Consider the following 21689-nt stretch of genomic DNA (forward strand, 5'->3'; position numbering starts at 1 on the left):
AACCTTTCACTGAAGGAGAATTTATAAAGGATGAGTGTTGCAAGTGTAATTTGCCCAGAGAAGATTCAAGATTTTAAAAATAAAAGTCTTTCTAGAAACACAGTTGGACGATGAATTAAAATAACCAATTAAAATAATTCCATAACACACACACACACACACACACACACACACACACACACACACATAGGCTACATACATACATACATATATACACATATACATATTCACACACACACACACACACACGCACACGCACACGCACACACACACACACACACACACACACACACACACACACACACACACACTACATACATACATACATATATATATATACACATATACATATTCACACACACACACACACACACACACACACACACACACACACACACACACATATATATATATGCGCGTGTCTGTGTAATTTATGTAATGTATGGCCCGGGACAACTTTTTTTTTTTTTTGCATCTGGCCCTCGGCCCAAAAAGTTTGGACACCCCTGGTTTACACCTAATATGAATACAAGTTTACAGAACTTGCTGCAGTTGTAAACAAGGTCTAAATGCTTTGAGCTTATCCACTATTTACCAGGAAATAGATTGTCTTTTTTTTCAAAATCATGATAATCATGCGTTTAAACAGCCACCAAAGATCACCAAATTTACGACTGCAATAACCATTGAACTAATTTTACAGTAGAATGCAACAGAAACTGAATAAAGCAATCAACTGTGTAACAACTGCACAGTCTAAATTAATTACAGCATATTAGACTGCTGTTATTTCAACATTCATGCTCATATAAGAATGAGTAACTTTCTTACTATCTACTTTAAAATGTACAAATTAAACAGTTTTTTCTATGTGGTGAATTATTGGATAAATTATTAATTGATTAAAATGACAGAAATCGTACTGTATCGTGATTGTAGATTAAACAAGGCTTCTGTCCTCATTCCCTTCCATTCATTTTTAAACAAAAACAACAACTTATGCTGCTTGATGTTTAAAATCATTATGTTTTCATATATTTGATTGGCGATTGACAAGCAGGAAAGAAATAAGCTGGCACTAAAAAATAAGCAAACTATAACAGTGTGTAAAACATGTGAAACAATGCAAAAAAAAACAGTAAAAACATTTCTAAAATAAAAATAAATGAATGGTGTATGTGCACAGGGACTTAAATCTTTAGTCAGCCAGCTTAGTTGCCTCTGGTGAACTGTCACATTACAAATTTGCCATGTTTAAGATCTGATTTCTTTAAAAATCAATGATCTTCACTGCCTGATTGATATACGATATAAAGTGGGTCTCAGAACGGACAAGATGCACTGCTTCAGATTCAATTTTCCCCTCCATGCCTTTAAAATATGGACATTTATTTTACCACAGCATTTTCAATGGAGTTTAGACACTGGCCTGATGTTCCTGACGGTGCTCGTGCATCTTGTTTTACACTTGAACAGCTAAATTAACGCTTAGATCTATTTGACGGATGCTGTAAAAGAAACCTGAAAATAGTCACATTAACCTTTCAGGAAGATAACTGTTTGCTGAAAAACACTTGCTGTGCTTGTAGCTCATTCCCAGAATAGCACATGATATGAACTCTTTCATTTATTGTAACCTATTGTAAATGTGACTGCTCTCACCTTCTCAGACAGGTACTGGTCGAAGACCCCCAGTGCTGCAGCTCTGAGCAGTCCTTTAGTGGTCTGACTGCTCTGCCTCTTGCCATCTCTCTGACAGCTCTGTAGGACCTCCAGCTGCTGCTGTGCTGTCACCCGATAGCCCTCCACCGTCAGCCAGAAGAACAGAATCGCCTGCCCACCCATGCACTGCATGTAGTCTAGACAAACATACAAATGGTGGAGGGTTGAGATTATTATGCTGATAATTAGGAGTGCTCATGTTTGTAATAGTTTTAGAACTTCCGTTCAGTTGCCCATGAGAGAAATGACAATGAATGATAGACGATCAAACTACCTGCTCTATAAAAACGTGTGTTCACGACTATAAATAAATAGAAGAATCATATCAGAAGAAAATATCAGTTTGCAAAGCAGCAGAAGGAGCTGTTTTTAACATCTTATAATCAGGGCTTTACGTTAACTTTTTTAATCACCGGCCACTGTGGCTAGTAGTTTTCCAATGTTACTAGCCATTCTGTATTTTCACTAGCCACAATTTTGTTGTAGGGACAATATATTTTATATGCATAAATTTGACGTTGACATGCTTGATTACTTGATTTAAATTTTGTGTTATGTCCACATGCGTTCTCATTCATTTCACTTTTTGTGTGTCGAGTATGAGTTTGCTTAATGAGCATGAGCAAATGGGTCATGGTTCCATAGTGTTATATTGCCATTAGTTTAGATTTCACATTTTTTTAGAGCTCAAAATTAAGGATTTACCAAATTTATCTCTATAACCACACTAAACAACAATTATTTCTTAGCCACAAATTTTTATTGTGTCAAAACAAGCGAAGTATAGCTGTATACTATACTTTTTATTTAACAAAACATTTCTTAAAAAAGAAAGAAAAGCAATTGACTTTTAAAAAGTAACTATTGTCATGTATCAGAAATATGCACAGTAATCTGTCCTGGATAAAGATCTCTCGGATCACCAGTTGACTGCACATAAATGGAGAGTTCATCTCCCATTAAAGCAATATTGTAAAAAAAAAACAATGATAATTAAACCATTTTAACAAAAATGAAAGCAAATAAAACCGTAAGCAAATGAAAGCAGGTGAAACATACCGTGTGTGATAATGAAAGAATGATCACATGCTCACGGTTAACTTTAGGCAATTTAATAATCTGTTCAAAGTGAAAGCAACCGGCGCTGCTTACAAAAAGACACATTTTGAGCTCTTCAAAGCATCAGGACTGTGGGTGCATGTTCATCACTATTTGTCTAGTTTATTTGAAAGAGAACCGATGACAGTTGCATTTACAGAAAGGTTGCTTCACGATTCGGGAGCGCGCACGCATTAGGCAGTCGCGCGCATCACATCAGCTGTTAGCGCGAGTGATGATCACAGTGATGATAACAATTATTTTATTTCTCGATTCCAAGATCACATTTGCTCGCATATTGGGTCATCCTTATATTGTCGAACCCTGCTTTTAGGAAAACTACAATTTAAAAATGATTTTCAACCAGCCAAAGTGGCTAGTGGAGGTGTCTGTCTAACCCGCCAAAGCTGAAATCTACACGCATTTGGCGGGTTGACGGGTGTTAACATAAAGCCCTGCTTAAAATCAATTTAAGTAAATGAGAGAGAAAGTCTTGAAAAAAAATAAATAAAAAATTCCAATGGCTGCGGCCGATCATTCAAGAAGAATAAAGTCAATAGCAGAGGAGAGTGTGTGCATCTGTGTTAACTCACCCATGAAGAACTGCAGAGCAATGTTGTGCACCAGGATGTGCTCCAGCGGAATCACGCACAACTTCCCAAAATTAGCTGCGAGTTTCAAAGCGTCAACTTCCTGTTTGGCACACAAAAAACGTAAATAAATTAGTGTTGTCAAATGATTAATCGTGATTATTTTTACTATTATTTTAATCATTGTAGTTTTAAGTTGTTGCCATTATTATAATTATTATTATTATTAACATTATTAACAATGTATTCTTTATGCTCACTGTTAAATGTCTACGTCATACTTTATTTGCGTTTACATATTTTCAAAATAAAATAATAGAAATTAGATGGAAAAAACGTTTGTATTTAGATAATATATACATGTGTACAGTGTATATACATGTATAAATACACACACAATGTACATAAAATATAAAAATCTACCAAAGGAATATATTTATGTACATATTCAAATATAATTTCTATTATATAAAGTATTTATTTATAAATATTAACAAATATTTTATACAATAATGTCATGCTTATTTGCTTATATTTATATAAACAAAAATATACACAGTCCTCACAAATATATTTTGTAAATATGAGCTTTTATTTTGGAGGCCATTAATCACGATTAATCGTTTGACATCACTAAAATAAATTCATAAATCAACAAAATCATGTTATTCTGGAGTAACATGCTAATTAATTATCAGAATAAAAAAAAATAGCTGTGAAAATAACTTGAAATTTTAAAAATAATATTTTAAAGCCGAATATTATGCAAATATTAATTAAATATTAATTTATTACAGGTTTTTAAAACACAAATACCATTTCTGAAATATTTAATAAATTCATAATTAGCTGTAATTGATTATTCATATATGCTTACTTGCATGTAAGAATTTTAATTAAGCATTTATGTTTAGAATAATTATTGCTCATATACACAATTAATAAAATAATAAAAAATAATAAAATACTGCAAACTGGAAATATTTTGTGAAATTAGTTTATGTTTCATTTACAAAACTTTTACAAAAACATCTTCTAAGGTAATACTAATGACAATAAAAAGAATGTTTCTTAAATAAATAAATATATATACACATACATATATATACATATACATACATACATACACACACATATACATATATATTTATTTAAAAGATTAATAATGAACTTATAATACAAGAAATTGAAAGAAATATGAAATGACAAATCTGTTTACCTTCCCTGATTGTATCCTTTGTATTCGCGTTTCACAGACTTTCTTCACAAATAACAAACTATTGATTTGATTCTTTATTATGTTGATATCTGCAAGCATAAAAAGAGACACAAATGTTATGGCGAAGCTCTCATACCTTCCAATATAAACCCCAAGAAATCACAAGGCGACATATTCATTGGCTTCAAGTCATATTTAAATGTATTCATTTTAAGGATCTGTATTATTTACAACAATATACCGTATTATTAAATTAAATAATCAAGTTAGACAATTTGTTCAGAATTAATTCATTCATTTAAAAAAAAAATCTATTGGTAAAAGAGCTTTTATGTTTAAGGGTCCAATAGATTGGAATAATTTGCTAGCATTCGATCCATTGCATCATATAAGGTATTTAAGTAATATTCTACTTCAGACTGTACTTGTTGTTTCTGTTTATGTGGTGATTGTATTCATCGATATGTACATTTTGTAATATGAATATGTATGTGTTTATACTACTTCACCCTTCTGTTAATGTATTTGTTGTGGTTTTATGGTACATCTCAAGGGGTTAATCCTAATAAATAATCTAAACTGTTTATTTCCCAAGCGAAAGAAAAAGCTGAGGGTAAGAGTGTAAAGATGAGTGTACCGTCTGAGCCGGTGTCCAGAGAGCGCAGATACTGAAGCTCCTCCAGGACTTTGTCTTTGACAGCCTCCAGCTCGGACGGCTCGTCTGTCAGCTTTAAGATGTTCAGGAAGGCCTCGTAGTTACAGCTCGAGTCACGGATCTAAATGCACACACCATTAGGGAGCTCATTAGCATACACAGCTCTGAGTGAGAAGCAGCCGTCTGCCAGTAGAGTTTTCGGCTATAAAAAGAAAGCAGGTCTCACCATCCAGATGACGAACTGATTGATGTAATCGGGGTCGCTAAGCTGGTTAATTAAGGGCAGCAGGACTCCTCTAGCCAAAACTTCCTGCAGGAGGAAGAAAATAAATCAATCAATTCATCGATCAACAAGTTTATCCCGAGGCTAGCTCTGTTATATCAGTAACCAGACCTTTCAGGAGCAAATAGACCTCTTTATGAGTTTCTTAGGGTGCTTTTACGCCTGTAGATTGGTTGTTTGGTACCGAAACAGGGATTCAAATTGTTGCAATGCTTATTTTCGTTCTTGGTGCAGTTTGCTTTCACACAGCAAAGTTTCTAAGGCCGTACACACACTATGTACAGTTGACTCTAACTGGGCCAAAGCATGCTTGTCCCCCCTCCCATCTCCCCCGATGGCCTGCACTCACATTACAATCGGGCCTGGGCACGCTTACGTCATCGATGCTGCATTGTTCAGCAAGCGCTTTTGCTCAGCACAGAGGAGATTTCTCTAGTTATGTCGTTTGAAATGCAGTGACATGCAGTCAAATATTTCGCCAAACAGTCATTAGGGATGCGGTGACACGCAGTCAGATATTTCACAGAACAGATCCGCCACTTTTGACGCTCATAAACAATCATAAAGCCCTCGTGCTGGAGGAATTAGGAGGTTTGCTGAAGGTGCAGCTGTCGTGTAGAAGTTTGTTTTTTAATGTTAATTTAATTTTTAGCCATTATATTATGTGATTGTTTTAGATTTTTATTAAGAATGAATCTTTTTATTTTGATTTTATTTAGCTTTAACACTGTTCATTTTCTTTATTTATACTGGTTTCAGCTGTTTTTGACCATTTTAGCTTAAGTTAACAGTATTAATCATATTATTGAAAAATTAAATTGTTAAAGTTTAGATCATAGTATTGATATTTTATTTAATCAATTCATTGATTTATGTTTATTAATTACTAATTGAAATTTAATTATAGCGCCAATTACAAAGGTAGCAAAAAAGGAGACAAGAGTTTAAAAATAAAAATTCATGATTGATTGACATTTTCTTAATAATTCAGCAACATGTCAACTTTACATTTAGAAATCAGTGGTTTTTTTTTTATAAAACTCTTGATGATTAAGCTGTGAAGCCTCTACACCAGCGTAATCGAAGATCAAACTATTGTGGTGTAATTTCCAATATAATAAATGAGCCAAAACAAAGTTAGTTTTGAGTTTATTTGAGAAGATTGAAACAGCTTGCCAAAACAAACTTTCTGTAAAAGTGCAGCAGTTGGCAAACATCCTTCAACTTCCATTGACCCATAGTGATTATGCAATGAGTAGGTGTGGCTCTAGGCTGAAGCTCCGCCTTCTTGGACACAAAACCTTCTCATTAATAAAAACAAACACTAAACAGATGGACAGCAGAAACCGAAGTTGTAATTCATAATGAAAGAACAGTTTTTCAATGTTTACTACAGTAAATCAGATTTCCTTGAAGCAATTTATAAATATTTAAGGTGTTATAAATAAAAATAACTAAAGTGGAGAATGATGGAGCTCATGCAATTATATTTATACATGCTTTTTCCTTTTGCCACTGGTGTCATTTTCTTTGTGTGCTTTTTTTTATTAACAAGAGGATCTTCAATAACAGTTTAGAGGTCTTTGGACCATCTTTTAAAAACATTGCATCGAGTAAATAAATTAGAGTTTTAAAGGTTTTCAGAGAACATGAGATTATATGAAAGACTTTGTATTATACTAGGCAGTGAATTGGCTCGTGTGTGTGTGTTTATGTCTCACCCTGAGGAAGTATCTCATGTTTTTGCTGTGGAAATCTCCAGGAGGTAGTAACAGGTACAGCAGCACTTCACAGAGGTCCCGCAAGTAGCCTGCAACACAAACACAGCACCGTGAGTGTGAATAGCAATGTGCAACAGCCTGTTCTTCAAATAAGGCTACTATATGGCTGAGTTAAGTAAAGTAAAAGTAAAATAAAAAATAAAATAAAATAAAATAAAATAAAATAAAATAAAATTAAATTAAATTAAAATAAAATTTAATTAAATTAAATTAAATCAAAATAAATTAAATAAATCAAAATATAATAAAATAAACAAGAATTAAATTAAATTTAATTAATTTAAAATTAAATTAAATAATAAAATAAAATTAAATAATAAAATAAAATAATAAATTAAATTAAATTATATTCCAAACCAAAACCAAACTAAATCAAAAAGATGCTCCTATTGAGTTCCATAGAAAGAAAGTCAGTAATTTGGCTTTGGAAAGTACATGTTTTGCCATAATCTATCTGATGAAGGTGATCATATTTTTCATATTATATGTTTAGAGCACACAAACACATCATTCAATTTATTTATTTAGTTGTTCCTATTGTCTGTCAGTCAATAAAGTGTTCAAAGCATTGCACTGCATTAATGACTGGGTGTGTGTTTTTCTGCTAATCAAGTCTTGCAGCTGGCCAACCCTATGAGATCTGCATGAACTTTTACTATTGTTGACAAACCAAAAATATGCCTTGATTGAGTCACTGGGCTGGAGTGTTTGAACTGTCTATAGACACTAATCTGCGTTTGCCGTACCTTCTTCATCCTTGCGTGACATGCACACAACGTCTCTACAAATCTTCCTCTCCATTTCCACCTCCACCTCAAAAAACGAGTCCAGCAACTCGTCTGGATCGTCGCCTGTCGAAAAACACACAAACAGAATCATGCACAAGACACACCATGACTCAAGAAGCCTTTAAACATGGACTTTAACCTGCAAATGTGGGAATGCGGAAATAGGAAATCAGTGCTGAAACTGAGACTTCTACACTGAACTCTAATCAGCTGTGATGTGATCCTCTAGGTAGCTTTGGTTAATATAGTGGCTTGTGATCAGACTGTTTTTTAACATAAATAAAAAAACATAAATAAATAAACGAATAAAATAAAAATAAATAAATAAATGAATAAAATAATAAATGAATAAATAAATAATTTATAAAAGAATAAATAAATGAATAAAAGAATAAATACATTAATAAAAGAATAAATAAATCAAAAAAGAATAAATAAACAGAGTTTAAAAATTAATAAATAAATGATTAAAGAATAAATAAATAAAAACAAATAAATGAATGAAATAAATAAATAAAATGAATAAATAAATAAATGAATAAAGAATAAATGAATACAAATAAATAAATAATTTATAAAAGAATAAATAAATCAATAAAATAATAAATAAATGAATAAAAGAATAAACACATAAAAAAGAATAAATAAATAAAATGAATAAAACAATAAATAAATACATAAAAGAATAAATAAATAAATAAATAAAAAGAATAAATAAATAAACAAATAAAAGAATAAATAAAAATAAATAAATAAATAAAATAATAAACAAATAAATAAATTAAATAAAAATAAATAAATAAATGAATAAAATAATAAATGAATAAATAAATAATTTATAAAAGAATAAATAAATGAATAAAAGAATAAATACATTAATAAAAGAATAAATAAATAGAGTTTAAAAATTAATAAATAAATGATTAAAGAATAAATAAATAAAAACAAATAAATGAAATAAATAAATAAATAAAATGACAGACATAAATAAATAAACGAATAAATAAAAATAAATAAATAAATGAATAAAATAATAAATGAATAAATAAATAATTTATAAAAGAATAAATAAATGAATAAAAGAATAAATAAATGAATAAAAGAATAAATACATTAATCAAAGAATAAATAAATAGAGTTTAAAAATTAATAAATAAATGATTAAAGAATAAATAAATAAAAACAAATAAATGAAATAAATAAATAAATAAAATGACAGACATAAATAAATGAATAAAGAATAAATGAATACAAATAAATAAATAATTTATAAAATAATAAATAAATCAATAAAATAATAAATAAATGAATAAAAGAATAAACACATAAAAAAGAATAAATAAATAAAATGAATAAAAGAATAAATAAATAAATAAAAGAATAAATAAATAAATAAATAAAAAGAATAAACAAATAAACAAATAAAAGAATAAATAAAAATAAATAAATAAATAATAAACAAATAAATAAATAAATGAAAGAATAAATAAACAAATAAGCAATTAAATAAAAGATTAACTAACTAAATAAATAAGTTAATTAAATTCTGTTGTTTTAAATATTCTCTGAAGCAATTTGGGAAATATTTAATAATGCTTTAGGAAAACAATTTCGTATAATTAATGACACTTTAATGAAATAATATTTAAATTGTCTATTTAAAAAGCTGTAAATTGCAATAATAAATACAAATACCATTTCTGAACTATTTAATTATGGTAAAACATCTCCTTTTGCAGTTTTAGAAGAAACACAATTTATATTTATGTGACTAAATGATTACTAAATTATTATTCCTTCATTATTGCACTAACAATAAGTTATTTTTAAATCAGTTTATTTTAAATTAAGCAATCATCATAAGGTTTTTGAATAACATCTATCAACAACCTTAATTTTGACATCTATTACTAAATAATATTTTTTTTTCAGTTTTTATTATTTATAAAAATATTTAAAAATTATTAAAAAATGTAAATAAACATTTTGGAAACACTTTAGTTTGAATACCAATTCTCACTCTTAAATAGTGGCTTATTACCTGCCTATTATTAAAATATTATCTGTTAATACTTCTGATAAAATATTATCTGTTAATACTACATCGCTGGTCATAACCAACACCTAAACCTTACAACAATCTTAAGAAACACTATTAAACACAAATTAGGAGTTTGAGCTAAAAGTCACTTAATAGTTTGTTAAAAGCGAGAATTGCATCTTAAAATGAAGTGAGCAAATATTTTCTAAAAACGTAAAATGAACAAAGAAAAACAGGTTATGTTTATTAATGAATTAAATAACCGAACCTTATGATAAAGTATTGATTTTCTGGTAACACTTTACAATGATGTCTCATTAATTAACCTTAGTTTTGCTGTTTATTATTAGTGTCTTCAAATACTGAAATGTTACTGCCTTTCATGAACGTTTTGTCTAAGAGAGAATGAGAATAATTACGTTGTTTAGGATCTTCTTTCTCATTCAGCTTCTCTTGAGCTTTCCTGAAAACACGTAGATGAGTAGCAAAATCATCCACCAGTCTGGTGGTGAAATACGGCTGCCAGTCCACCTCTTTAGACCTGAGGATCAGAAAGATTGAGCACTCAGTGAATCATAAAAGTTACAGTCTCATTTTCAACATCGTGTTTACCAGGGAAAATGAGTAAGAACACTGCAGTGTCTGCATTGTGGTTAATTGTTGCATCAGTTCTATAAAAAAATAAAATAGAATAAAATAAAATAATAACAATCACCAGTGCGCAAATTATACATTGACAATCTTTTTTTAGTAGTTTGTGTAACACATATGCATGCCTCACTGAATCACTGAACAAAATAAATGTATTATAATAAATAAAATAAATAAATAATATATACATTGTTTTTTTTGTATTAATCAAAAACTTTAGTTTTCATTGTTTTTAATCATAACAATTGGATCATTTTAAATTAATATTTTCTATAGGATGCTTTACAATATATTAGTTATAATTGCAATAGATCAGTCAGTATCAAAGCCAAAACTGGAACTAATATGACAAAAAAACAACTGAAGGTCACAGTCCAAAAATTAGTTAATTAATATTTTGGAGAAAAATACTGAATAAAATGTTATTAAACAGTAAAAATATATAATTTTGTTACAATTTGGAAGTTTGTAATTTTATTTTCAATAATTCATTTGAATTTAAATGTATTATCTTTCTATTCTGAAAGATGTTACGTGACCAAACTATTATTTACTGGATATAATGGTTTAATAAATAAAAAAATAAAAAGTTATTGTCTATATTTATTGTGAAATGGATAAAAATATGTATTTTCAAAAGGGGATGAACTCATTGCATTGACAATAGTATGAACCATAACATGAGTAATGAGTGGAAAAAATAATAAATACATTGTTTTTTAAATCACATTTCATTTTTTTAATTACTAATATTAATATTATTATTTAAAATACATATTAATGCAAATTATTTTCCACTATTTAAAAGGTAAACTCTTCAAACATCTTGTTTAGAGGTCCTTGAGGGGGGATTAAGCTTTAATTATTATACAATATAAGAGCAGTGATGTTAAAACATCTATGAGTGTGGCAGGTTGGACAGGTGTCTCACCTGGTGGAGAACTCGACAAGAGCATTCTGGACGGTCAGACGGATCTCCAACAGGAAGGTTTCATCATCGCTCAGAGTGTAGTACCAATACTGGATATAATCCCTCAGAGCAAACTGGATGACCTGATGAACCAAATGCAAAGATTAGCATTTACTTAAATGCTAAGAACAACAGAAAAACTGGTATAAGAATTCATCTACGATAATCAGAAATGGTGTTGTAATGATTTGAAACAATATTTTAACATTGCTTATAAAAATAAGAATAAAAAAACACCTTCTCCCAGAACTTTCTACCAAATTTTCTTTAAATAATTGCTGAAGCTTTTATTTACAGTTATCATAATATTGACCTAAGCTGCAAAAAAGGTTACTTTAACAAGTATAATAACCAAAAAATACTTATTTTTATTTATATATGTCTCAAACTAATTCAATTGCAGAAGCATGATACAGTACAATAAGTAAGATTTTCAATCATTTTACAACAAACCGCACCACAGATTTAAAGGTTTAAAATCATGGTCCTTCAGTTAATGGATTTACCGATATGAACAAACTATAAGTAATACATTTATTACAGTATTTATTAATCTTTATCTATATAATGTTAGTTTCTATTAACGATTTTAATAATGCATTACTTAATGTTTAATTATATGCTTAATAAATGCTTTACAAGATTTTTAATACTTAGTCAATGCTAGTAAATATATTAACCAACATTAACTAATGGACCATTATTCTAAAGGGTTCCCTAAAATTTTCTTTAAAGGGAAAATTCATCCAAAAATGTTAATTCGGTCATCATTAACTCACCCTGCACTTTTTCCAAACTTGTTTGGCTTTCTTTCCCATTGTTGAACACAAAAGAAGATATTTTGAAGAAAGCTAAAAACCTGTAACCATTGACCTCTATTGTATTTTTTTTCCTACAATGGGAGTCAATGGTTACAGGTTTTCAGCTTTCTTTAAAAGATCTTCTTTAGTGTTCACCATAAGAAAGAAACTCCTAAAGGTTTAAAACCACTTAAAGGAGAGTAAATAGTGAGTAAATATTTCATTTTTGGGTAAACTAACCCTTTAATATTCTGCTGAATAAACCAAAACTCATCTCGAAAGGCTCAAGGCTGAGTAAAACAACCCCTAATCATCATTTTTAACCACTAATCTTCATTCTAACCCCTAATCTTCTATTTAAATGTCAGAAAACCCTAAATATACATGCCATAAACAGGCACAAGGATCATGTGCCCTCAATTCATTTTGGCGCAGAAACAATGACCTATCACTTCTACAGCAAGAGGGGTCGACAAACCTGCTGACACACTCTCATGACTGTGTTTAACTTTAACACAATTTCCTCTGAACGTCATGCTAGTATAGAATCGGTTACACAATGATTTCGCTCATAAAGAGCTCTTATGTTATGGGTCAAGATTCTAACAGGGTAATATCATGAAAAAAAAGCATGTTGCCTTCTAAGACACCTTGTTTCAGCTCATTTCCCGAACAGCATTGCATCTGACTATTCAAAAATGCTCCGCAAGATTTCAATGCAAATGAATGAATTAATTAGTTGCATTCAGCAGAAATAATTTAATCATTAATTCACGACCGTTTATACAGTCTACCCAACATTAGGACACGTTCAGTTCACCAAAGTTATTTAATTTAATTAAAATATTGTGCATATTTTTATTTCAGTGATAATTTTTTTATACAATACACTAGGAACTACTGTACTTTTCTTGGCTTTTAAGTAAAACAAAATGACTATTGCAATAAATCGTTTTTTTTTTTCTTCTTAACCTCTTACTGTTCCTACTGACTATAGAAAAAAAAAAAAACATGTGTCAAGCCATGAGAACCGAACCGAACCGAAACAGTGTTCAAAAACCGACGTATGTATTGAACCGTGGGCTAACTGTATTGTTGCATCCCTATTATATATCAATGCACTTGCAAAGAAAAAGACGATCTTCCCAGTTCATCTAAACTAACGAATCTTCCCAAATAGCGCTATTCAAATCTTCAGATAAAATTATATTAATAACGCAATAAATATCGCAGCAAAACAAAATATTGCAATGTCAGATTTTCCCAATATCATGCAGCCCTAAATATAATATTAACATATTTCTATTAAAATACAGGTATACATCCTAGTATATTCACGGAAAGCATCAAGCAATAATGCACTGCAAATCTCTTAACTTTACTTGCATGCATAAAGTACACATACATGAATCTATATATATATATATATATATACTATGGCCAATCTCAACTGTCAGATTAATTTAGCAGCAAAGGACCTCATAAACTGAACTGTTACGGCTTGTGCATTTCTAGAGAAATGTGAAAATTCAATTCGCTGAATTTAATTCGGCTCTGTGCATGCTGTATTAGACTTCTTTTTGCAGTGCTGAGCATTAGGACCGAAAACCACGCATGTAATCTTCAGTTATTATGAAGATTGCATGTATTTAATTCATTTAATGTGACTGCAAGGCATAAAGACAATAAAGCAATGCCTTTTTACAAGATGTAAAACAAGTCTCTGATGTCCCTAGAGCGTGTGTGTGAAGTTTCAGCTCAAAGTACCACACAAGTACTGTTCTACAACTCTCTGAAACCCTTTCAGGCTTTGATCATGATTTTGCCATTTTTGTGACTGTCGCTTTAAATTCAAATGAGATTGTTCTCTTTTCAGAAGAAGGCGGAGCTACAGATGTCTGTGTCAGAATAGTGGCCGATTCCTAAACAAAAGTACCGTCCTATGCTAATGAGGGAGAGATGGTCACTAGTGGGCGGGGCTTTCCCACTTTGATGACAGGTACAACGGGAGAATGTCAATTAAAGTGCTTCTGCAGACTGCTTTCACCAAGTCTCATTATAAAAAATACAATTAATACTTTTTTACCATTAGAAGCTGCTTATATTCACACTACTGTGTTTAAACCGCTTATAAAAGTGCTTTTTGTATAATAGGTCAACTTTAAGATATTATAAACATTATTCTATCAAAAGCAGCTTTGAAAATTCGCATTATTATTAAGTGTTATTTGACTTAAAAATAATGCTATAATACATTGGAATCAATGCTAAAAATGATGATTCCACTAAAACATAGTTTTTATTGTGCATATTTCTGTTTCATACGTAAACAAGTCAAAACTCAAGTCCCCTCAAAATGTACATTAGTAAAACAACCTGCTGCATATGGCAAAAAAAAAGTTGTGCAACATCAATACGGTGGTTTAATGGTGCAGGATAACTTATTTAACTAAGAATAAAAGTGGCTCAGGAAAGCAAATAAATTAATTTTATTTGTAATAATAAAAATAATAATAAATAAAAGCTGAAATGTAGGAAATGACTGCATAAAAGTGACCCAAGCAGAATATTTGCATTGTAAGCAAACTGATCCAGTAAAGCACGTGAGACCACTGACTGTCATATAACTGTGAAGCACATGACATTCACTTCAGCTTATAGAAAGCAGCGGTGCAGCTTAAACTCTAAAACGAGCTGATGAAGCGTCTTGCGCAAACGACATTCGTCAAGCGGCGACTCGACAGTCTGAGAGCAGCTCATCAGCAGAGAAACCACAGGTTCCTCATAAGCATGAACGTGCACTTTCAGTTGTTTTTTGGGGGGGTTTGTTGACGGTACCTGCTGCAGTGGCTCATCTATGATATTGGATCCTGTCAGGCGACGGTCGATCTTTATGAGTTTGGATTCTGATTTCATTTCCTCCAGAACCTGAGGAGCAAACACAAAGACTTCAAACTCAGCAGCTGCACACAGACATCATTTTTACTCCTCATCAATAATAAGTTGCTTCAACTACACTGTTAGGGAAAATTAGAAATTAGGACTGCACAATATATCGCAAAATTACCGCAATATATGATACATTTGATCAATCAGATGGGATTTACTATCTTTAGCTCTGCATCCGTAGTAGTTGCTGTTCTGCTTTGGCTGGAGTGGCCCAAAGGCGAACCTAGAGCTAAAAATAAACACTAAAGAGCGAATTCAAGACTAGAGGAAAATGACAACAGCCAATCAGGTTTTCGCTCACTCATAGGCTTTGTCCGAAATTGCCTACTACTCTCAGTAGGTACTACTCAATCATTAGAACGTTGCGTTCTATACAGTATGAATGTGAGCAGTGTGAATGGAACTCGGACGTACAACATCCAGCATTTTGTCACGATCACGTGACCTACCCATGTCAGCTTCGTCGCTTCACTCCCATTCATGAATTCTCTCGCAGTGCATCATTGGATAGCATAGCGTGCATCAGTTGCGCACTTCAGAATAAGTAAAGTAAAAGTAGTAGGTCATCCAGTTACTTCTCACATACTGTTTTACTTATTCTATGAATTGGGACATACTACTCTGCTCGCATACTGTTTTTAGCATACTATATAGTATGGAAGTATGCAATTTTGGATGCAGCCACCCAGCGCAATGCGGTTAAAGGTGTGACGCAAATGTTGTTCGCTAGTTTCAGCTTGGCGCAAGTGTTGTTTTGACGTTTTGCGCCACGCTGTTTGAATAGCAAATGCATTTGCGCTCATATGTGCGCCCATAGGCGTTCTGGTCTAAAAAAGAAGGTGTGTTAAGGCACATTGCTGGCGCCTTGCTATTTTAAGGATCTAAAATAGACTGCTCTAAAGACCGACTGAGAGGAGGTCTAAAGTCCAACGCAGAGCGCCTTGCTTACACATTGCTTAATATATACGGGATGTACAGCAATACGCAAATATATTTACATATAATACATAAAAAGAAAAAAAGGAATAAAATATTACAAAAATTATTATTTTCTACATAAATATAAACATCTCTGCCTTCATGCCTTCTTCATCTTGGGGGGGCTTTTACAGTTTATTCATAACAATTTGCTTTAGTAAAATGTTTTTATAAGTAGTAGTATTTATTATCTGAATATTTATATTTGTTTTTTTAAAAACAAGCTTAGATTAGCCCACCTGTCAGGTTTTAGACCATATGGGGCACAGCATGTGTATTAGGATATAACTCAGTTGTATTATTGTTCATTTATTAGTTTGCTGAAGTTTACAACTGAATTTAAAAATAGTTTTGACACAAATCTTTGCGCTTAATAAACTAAATTAGTTATGTATAGGGTAATGGATGTCTGCGTACAACACATTTCCCTATCCACAAGAGTGAAAGTGAAAGTAAAGAACGAGGAGGCTTATTCTCTCATTCTCGCGCTGCAGATGCTCTGTTCAACCGTTTTCTCTCTAGTGAAGTGTTCAGTTTTTCCACTTACAAAAGTCCGCCATGTAAATAGCAAATGCGCTATGGCACAACTCAACTGGCTCTTAAAGGGAATGGGAGATGAGACTCTGATTGGTTTATTCTTAAAACACACCTATAACTCATTAAGAAAATAAGCTCAACCCTGTTAGACCATGCGCCATGGCGCAAGGTGGATTTTTCCATCCTTAAAGCAGCAAAAGTGGATTCAGATATGCCCTTAATGCTTTTGTGGCCTGCGCTTTGGACTTTGCGCCAAGATCGTTAAAATAGAGCCCATAGAGTTAAATAGACTAAATGTTTGCAAATGTATATTTTTTAGTCTTAATTAGAATTAATTAGATCTAAAAATATATATTTTGCTTGTTCATTTTAACATCATTACATGAATAAATAAATGGTTTAAAAAGAGAGGTAATAAAATAGCATTTTTCTGTGGAAATGTTACATCGTAAGAAACATCACTATCGCTATACAATATTGCATATTTTCCCATTATCGTGCAGCCCTAATAGAAAGTAAAAAAGAATATTTGTCTCAATAAACATTACTAAAATTATGATGCAGAATTTATATTAAATCATACCTTTTATAAAATATGTCAACAAAATTTCAGAGAAAAGCATATTATTTTATTATTCATTCATTCATTTTCTTTTCAGCTTAGTCACTTTATTAATCCGGGGTCGCCAGCGGAATGAACCACCAAATTATCCAGCTTATATTTTACGCAGTGGATGCCCTTCCAGCTGCAACCCATCACTGAGAAATATTTTTATTATTATTTAAAAAATAAAAATAAAAATAAAAATAATAAAAAAATATATATATATATATATTTTTTTTTTATTTTTTATTTATTTATTTTTTTTTAATATTTATTCATATTTTTATATGTATATATATATATATATATATATATATATATATATATATATTTTTTTTTTTTTTTTACTTTACATATTTATTTCTTTTTAAAGCTGCATATTATGTTATTGCTTAAATGCATTACAGGCCCGATGTTTCCTTTACTGAATAAAATCTAAATGAAATTGAAAAGGAATATCAGACACGCATGCAATACCTTCAGTACGGCTGTCTGTGTAGGCAGCATGTAGGAGTGTTCACATCGTTCAAGGTGTTTCTCTGAGTTTGTCTTTCCAAATAAAAGCAGCACTACAAAACCCCTGGAGAGAGAGAGAAAGAGAGAGAGAGAGAGACAGCATCATCATACTGAAGCATCTACAGGTTTTACAGAGACACTTTGAAGGAGTTTGAGCCTTGTTTATCATTCACTTACCCGCCAATGAAGCAGAGGATGTAGAAGGCCAGATAGAAGATGGCAAAAGGTCCAAATGAGATGAGGAAGAGGACGACTCCCAGACCCCCCCATCCCCAGATGGACAGACTGGCCTGAAAAACACACACAGAGACAAATTCAATGAAAAGACTGTACTGTTATGGATATCATATGATTGTAAGGCTGATCCTGTCCGTTGCTCCACTCAGAGAAGAGATGCCACTAAAGCGGAAGGAAAAGATAAAAAGACACTTTATTTAAAAATGATGATGGATGTACACTAATAAAACATTATAATGAATAATGCAGTTTTGTATTTCAATATGCAATATTGTATTTTATGGTGACTTTAAAACTGGACAAAGACAGAGGAATGAAGGAACGAACGTTCTAGTACCTAATATTGTCTTAAGCTTGCATATGAATATTACCATTTGATACTTTTATGCACAGATCAGTGATCAGACTATCTTTCTATTAATTGCAATTACTTTTCAACTCAAATTGGCTAGCTGCATTTGGTTCCAGATGATCATTTTCATCACAACAGAGAACCAAAAAAACTACAACCACCACTGTTGCTTTGAGCAGATTTTTTTTTTTCAAGATTTAAGGGAGAAATACATTTGAGATGACACAGATGAGGGGAGAGAATGTGACAGAATGTGTCCAATGGCCAGGTTTCCTGTTTTTGCCAGGAGAGGAAACTCAGTGACCCAATCAGTGCCCTTCCCTTCCTTCTCCCGAGCAGACTACACACACACATACAGACACATACACGGTCAGTCCTGGAGTATGGTGCTCAGATGAAGTGTGTTAAATAAACATTAGCCAGAAATATGATCAAGTGTCCATGGACTTATTCGTAGACTGTGAGCACGCATTTCCGCAGTCATTACCATAGCAAATCCATAGTAAATGTAAAATTTATACACATATTTTCATGTTACATATATTTACATTAATAATATTATGATACTGTGATGCTACTGTGCGAGCGATTTAAAAAAACTGGGAAAAAAAGCTAATGGAGTGGTGAAGGCACATTAGAAATCAGTCTCTTGATATTTAATTCTGACTTTTTGTAAAGTCATAGAAAGTTTTATTTTGATTTCCTGTTCCAGTGAGCTATGACAACTTCCTCTTCTGAGAACTCTGGAAATGCAAAAAAAGTCCTTTGGGGAAATAACAAAAGAAAATGTGAGAAAAAAACACCTGAAGTGAGAGAAGAAAAAAAAAACGTGCAAAAATAGTGCAAAGAAATACTGAACAAAATCAAGATTGCTATGATTTTAGACATACAGTTGAAGTCAGAATTATTAGCTCCCTTTTGATTTTTTCATTTTTAAATATATCCCAAATGATGATTAACAGAGCAAGGAAATTTTCACAGTATGTCTGATAATGTTTTTTTCTTCTGGAGAAAGTCTTATTTGTTTTATTTCGGCAAGAATAGAAGCAGTTTTTAATTTTTTAAAAAGCATTTTAAGGTCAAATAATTAAACTAATGATCAAATCATTAGCCATTCTGAAAAATCCCTTATTGTTAAACATCATTTGGGAAATATTTGAAAAAGAAAAAACAATTCACAAGAGGGCGAATCATACTGACTTGATGTTTAGTCACTTCACATATAAATCAGATGGTCTATTCCTGTTATGTCATGTCAAGAATAACATGTAAAAGTCTGGCAACTCATCTCAAAGCTGTTATTTAACCTCTGTGATTCATTCCTCAAGCACAAACCTTTTCCCTGACCTCTGACCTGTTGAACGGCTCCGCACACAGCAGATCATTCATGACTAGTGCTGACAGGCCATGGATTTGGTCAAACAGCAAAACAAACTCACTCTGGATGCTGCTGCTGCATTCTAGAGACTGCTCTACACCACAGACACAATGCATATGTGTGTTATTAAAGAGATGAACAAACAGGCTTTCACACAAGTGGCGTGTCACAGGACAGCATCAGCTGCCAGCAAACTATTCCAGCTAAAACATCAGCCTTTACACACAGAGTTAAAGGGGCAGTTCACCCAAAAATTTGGGATCTGTCATCATTTACTCATCCTTTACTTGTTTATGTTAAACACAAATGAAGATATTAAGAAAAATGCTGAAAATCGGTAACCATTGACTTCCATGGTATTTGTTTTTCCTACTATAGAAGTCAATAGTTACAGGTTTTCAGCTCACCAAAATATCTTCTTTAGTGTTCAACAGAATAAGGAAACTCATAAAAGTTTGAAAGCACATGAGGGTGAGTAAATAGTAAGTAAATTTTACTTTTTGGGTGAGCTTTCTCTTTAAGTCAGAACATCCACATTTAAATGTGAACACCCTAAATTATAATTTAGGTTGCAAACGAAACAGTAAATTTACTGTGTTTTATTGCCATTTACATTCTCCATATTCATTTTTGAGCAGTTTATTATTACAGGATTAAACCCTTGCTTTGCTATTTGAATTAAACCCTAGACATGTTGTAGTTTGTTTACATTTGAAAGGCCAAATCACAGAGTGTAGCTGCTACGTTCATTTACTACTAAGTGTTTTCAGGCTTTTTGTTAAGGTATGGATAAAAAATCTATTTTTTTTTTAGAGTTATTAAATTACAGGTATAGCAATATAGTATAGGGAGGAAACAGGTAGCAATATAGTTATTATGTCATTATTATGAATTTGCACTTGTTTGATTTTTATATGGAGATCTGGCAACACAATCGAGTCAAAGCTCATGCATCTTTACCTGTGATTTCTTGCTCTGCTTAGTTGGTTAATATTGCATGTGTAATATAAGACAGACACAACTCTGGTTAGTATTAAAATACTTCATTAAGAACTAGATGCTCAGTTCAGTACATACTGCATAGAAATTTTAAAAAGTAAAATAAAAAGTTCTGTTCTGTGTACATGAACACTGTAAGTATATGCAATCACAACAACAAAAACAACAAAAACTCAGTGTTAGAGATCATTTCTCACAAATTCCTCTAGTCCACTAATTTTGTTATATTTTTATCTCTAGAACTAGCTTAGGTCTGTGGGATTGTTTTATTGCCCAGTGGCTGAAAATCATGTGACTGATTTGAGAAATCATTTACTCAAAAAAGAAACTGTGACAGGCTTATGTCAGCTTATTCACTCTCACATCATTCCAGACTGTTTGATATATTTATTCCTTAGATCATTAGTTAATTTCTGAATAATACACTTGACAAAAATGACAACAAAAAAAAGCTTAAAATTGTGAAAAAAAAACTTCTGTACAACGTTCTGTTTTTTTATCTTTACCAGTATTAGATTATATTATTAAAATATAATATATA

At 31.5% G+C, this 21689-nt stretch overlaps 1 protein-coding gene across 4 annotated transcripts in view; it reads right to left on the reverse strand.

Annotated features, from left to right (window-relative positions):
* Positions 1-21689, reverse strand: part of snx13 (sorting nexin 13) — a 53588-nt gene that overhangs the window by 20103 nt on the left and 11796 nt on the right. For all 4 annotated transcript variants that reach the window (XM_073931334.1, XM_021468239.3, XM_021468240.3 and 1 more), the window contains exons 2-13: positions 18360-18472; positions 18144-18246; positions 15437-15526; positions 11760-11881; positions 10597-10718; positions 8095-8199; positions 7289-7377; positions 5511-5594; positions 5267-5405; positions 4630-4718; positions 3414-3513; positions 1663-1859 (exon numbers count right to left, since the gene is read on the reverse strand). In XM_073931334.1, coding sequence (XP_073787435.1) covers positions 1663-1859; positions 3414-3513; positions 4630-4718; positions 5267-5405; positions 5511-5594; positions 7289-7377; positions 8095-8199; positions 10597-10718; positions 11760-11881; positions 15437-15526; positions 18144-18246; positions 18360-18472 — 1353 coding nt within the window. The remainder of the gene's footprint in view (positions 1-1662; positions 1860-3413; positions 3514-4629; positions 4719-5266; positions 5406-5510; positions 5595-7288; positions 7378-8094; positions 8200-10596; positions 10719-11759; positions 11882-15436; positions 15527-18143; positions 18247-18359; positions 18473-21689) is intronic.

Source organism: Danio rerio, chromosome 19 (assembly GCF_049306965.1).
Source record: "Danio rerio strain Tuebingen ecotype United States chromosome 19, GRCz12tu, whole genome shotgun sequence".
Lineage (NCBI taxonomy): Eukaryota > Metazoa > Chordata > Actinopteri > Cypriniformes > Danionidae > Danio > Danio rerio.